The following is a 3,660-nucleotide window of genomic DNA, read 5'->3' as shown; positions in this document are numbered from 1 at the left end:
ATTATTAATATTATTATTTATAGCATTTATACGATCTGATTTAGATTAAAGTATAATAAAACAAAAAAGTGAAGAATAGACATTGATATGCGAACTATTAATTAATGTTGGTACAGAATGTAAATGAAAATGTTTTTTTTTATGTTTTGTTCAATGCGAGTAAAATAAATGCTTGAATGATGTCTGCCGGTCCAAACTAAAGTTGTGGACACTTCTATTGGTCATAAAGTTTTTTCCCACATTTAATTCAGAATAGGCCTAGATTGTATTGTATACTTTTAAATTTCGCAGATTTCGAATAATAAAAGGGCAAGTACACACTCGTGTGTTTGTTGTCTTCTCTTGCCTAAACAATTAATTATTGCACAAATATCATTGCATCATACACACCAATATTAGATTTATCGACCTATTTTTTAATTTGAGACCTATTTAAATAAATAAATCTATATATCAAAGTTATAAATGAATGAATGAATAAATAAATAGATGCATGAATGAATGAATGGATTGAGTGATTGACTGACTGAATGAATGAATGAATGAATGAACGAATGAATGAATGAATGAATGGATGAATGAACAGTGGCGTATCTAGGGGTGCGCAATCCCCTTCAAAAGTTCCCCTTCTACGCCCCTGTGAATGAATGAATGAATAAATAAATGAATTAATTAATTAACGTATACATAATCATACATACTAAAATAACACTGATTCGTACTTTTTATTGTAGTTTTTAAACGAAACACCTTTTTTAAATGTAAATACGGTAATAAAACGTATGAAGCATTAATAAATATAAACCATTTAAAAACATCGTGCAATCAAGAATCAAAACATTGTGATAATTATAAGAACATACAATATCGATCACCTCAGTCTTAGATACAAAATATTGCGAGCAAATGGATAATATACCGTACGTTATTAATGAAATGGGGGATTCAGATTACTTATTTATTAACCCACAATCCGTCAACGCAAAACAATTAGCGCCCACAAACATCGCCCACAATTACCGCCTACAAATCGTTAAAACATGCATACATGTTAATAACATGTAATAACTAAATACGTCTCTTAACACGCAAAATTTCAAGTATTTTTTTTTCAATGTTAACAGTTACATTAAGCACTATGACGTAATACGAAGAAGACGATAATGTTGCCGAAATACATGGTTGACAGCAATCTTCTGTATAAGGCATTTTACGTTGCACACGATATTAAAATAGCACCTGATCGTAGTTAGTATATGTTCCATTATGTATTATCATATTCCTGGTTAATTGGCGTCGTCTTGATATTGTGGACTAAAAGTTGAGCCACTAGCGGAGGCGGCCACGTTCTCATAATAATAGAGTGTGCATTCTCTGCTACGTTTCCATGGCGTAATTGAAACGATGACAAACTACGCTGTTCACTCAAGGCCTTCTGTAGTGCCCATGGATGGAGATATAATCCGACAGCGCAGGCGTGAACAATTAAATTCAACGCTGTTAGAAATTCATACGCTAGGCTAGAAAATATGATAACCTAGCATAGAAAACATAGAAACCCACCCACGAATACAGTATATAAAAATGTCGGCCTGTACAGATTAATTCAATAAATATTAAATTTATACACAAAAAAAGCTTCAATTTTTAAATCATCCGTTGCAGTTATAAACAAACCCAGTAGCCTAACGTGGGTGACAATAGAATTCAGATACACATAATGAATTACTGCGTTAAAAAAGTATATTAATTGAAATGAGTCAAACTAAAGGCCTATATTTCTTTAAAAGAAGGAAATAATAATGATGGGACGCAGTTTTTTAATCGTGTAGCAAGAGTAATCGTTTTCACACACAAGAGAAATTTGCTATATAAAAATTTAAACGAACAATCTAATTTCTTATAATACGTAACCCCTTACGTTTCAAGTATAAATTTCCCATAAAATGCATGCGCATATATACTCAGTGTTTTGATAATTATACCAAATACACACGATAAATAAACTTAGAATTGGTATTGTTATAAATATACATGCACAGATATTTCATAAACGATTTTGCACAGACAACCTAACGAAATAATAAAACTGAAACCATGCTTATAAAAAGGCGTTGTCAAACTTTATCTAAGCTCATTCCCATGCCCTTTCATCCCAATTTCATTGTGCGCTTAATCATTTTAATTATAACACTCGAACCCAAAACAGCATTACACTCGCAAAGCTACTACTACACAATCGTACTCAACTCCATCATCTCAGATTTCATACTCTCACTCCCTCACACACACTCGCCTTGAATTGACAGTCACCATCGTTGGATTGCAACATGCTGTGGTAGCGATAGAAAAATTGTATGAAAGACCTACAAAAATACTGACCGGTGAATGGTTTCTACCTTTCACCGGATATTTATGACGTAATCACAAGATGCTCAATTTGATGAATAACTAAAGTATACATTGAGGACCTCGATACATGGAATCACGGCTAAATAGACGCTCGATTTGACGATCTTCCTGATTCGCGAAATTGCACGAGCATTTCGTCATCATCGTTGAAATGATTATACTGTGAATGACGTAACGGGAGTGAATTTTGTATAGTATTATGCGGAAGATATGTACCACAATTAGTTCGTGAATGATTAGAATTTTTCTTGAGGCAAGAACACGTACAAAACGCACGGAAATCCTTCTCTGTACTATACGTTGTCCTGTTAATATTATTCCTGTGTGAATTGCAATGATCAACATACGTTCTTTCCATGTCATTATCATGTAAGTGGTTCATTTCGAAACTATGGCTCCTTTGTTGTAACTGATTTTCCTCTTGCTCCCGGCGTTCGTCTTCTGTATTCAGAGTTAATAAACGCAATACAAGTAAATTCATCACAGACGCTACAATCACAAGCGCAATGAGAATGTATAAGATACTAAACGCAACGTAGCTAGCGTTGTCTTGTAAATCGTTATCTTTCTGAAGGGCGACGTAGTCGCCGAATCCGACGGTAGTAAGAGTGATAAATACATAGTAATAAGCTTCTAAAAAATTCCAACCTTCAAATTTGGCAAAGGCAAATGCTCCAAGAAAAGTCGCAGATATGCTCATGAATCCGCCGAGCATGACAAGCTCCGTATGAGATACATCGTCGTTATGGAATCCGAGAAGTCGTTTGAGTCGTTTAACAACAAATGCCATAAACACGTTCAGTCGTTCTCCAACACTCTGGAACATAACCAAATTTAAAGGAATCCCACAGACAGCATACATCATACAAAAAACCCTGCCTCCATCAGTACGAGGCGCAGAGTGGCCGTAACCTGAAAAAAAAAGGGAAAAAAAGAGAAAATAGTTGATCTACGATTCATGTAATTTAAATCATTTCTTCATCTGCTTATTAGTTATTAAACTATTCATATTTCGTGAAACAAATAATAACATATTCTATTCATACAATTAAAAAATATTTTCAATAAATAACAAATATTGGCAATTTAATTAACAATAATTTAAAATAATCCCCTATTTATAATAATAATGGAAACATAAATAACAAACAGGCCTATTATGTTAAAAAATAGGCCTAATAATAAAAATAATAATGATAATAATAATGTTGTTAATAATATATATACATATATATACATATATATATA

At 32.9% G+C, this 3,660-nt stretch overlaps 1 protein-coding gene across 1 annotated transcript in view; it reads right to left on the bottom strand.

Annotated features, from left to right (window-relative positions):
* Positions 1–698: 698 nt before the first annotated feature.
* LOC117113719 (potassium channel subfamily K member 9-like) overlaps positions 699–3,660 on the bottom strand; it is a 21,238-nt gene continuing 18,276 nt past the window's right edge. The window contains exon 2 of the mRNA XM_033257147.1: positions 699–3,324. Within this exon, the coding sequence (XP_033113038.1) occupies positions 2,492–3,324 (833 nt within the window). The 3' untranslated portion in view covers positions 699–2,491. The remainder of the gene's footprint in view (positions 3,325–3,660) is intronic.

The sequence above is a fragment of the Anneissia japonica genome, unplaced genomic scaffold (assembly GCF_011630105.1).
Source record: "Anneissia japonica isolate Jap-2015-1 unplaced genomic scaffold, ASM1163010v1 scaffold718_len1063573_cov188, whole genome shotgun sequence".
Classification (NCBI taxonomy): domain Eukaryota; kingdom Metazoa; phylum Echinodermata; class Crinoidea; order Comatulida; family Comatulidae; genus Anneissia; species Anneissia japonica.
Note: the sequence above shows the minus strand (reverse complement) of the source record. Positions and strands in the feature narration are given on the sequence as shown.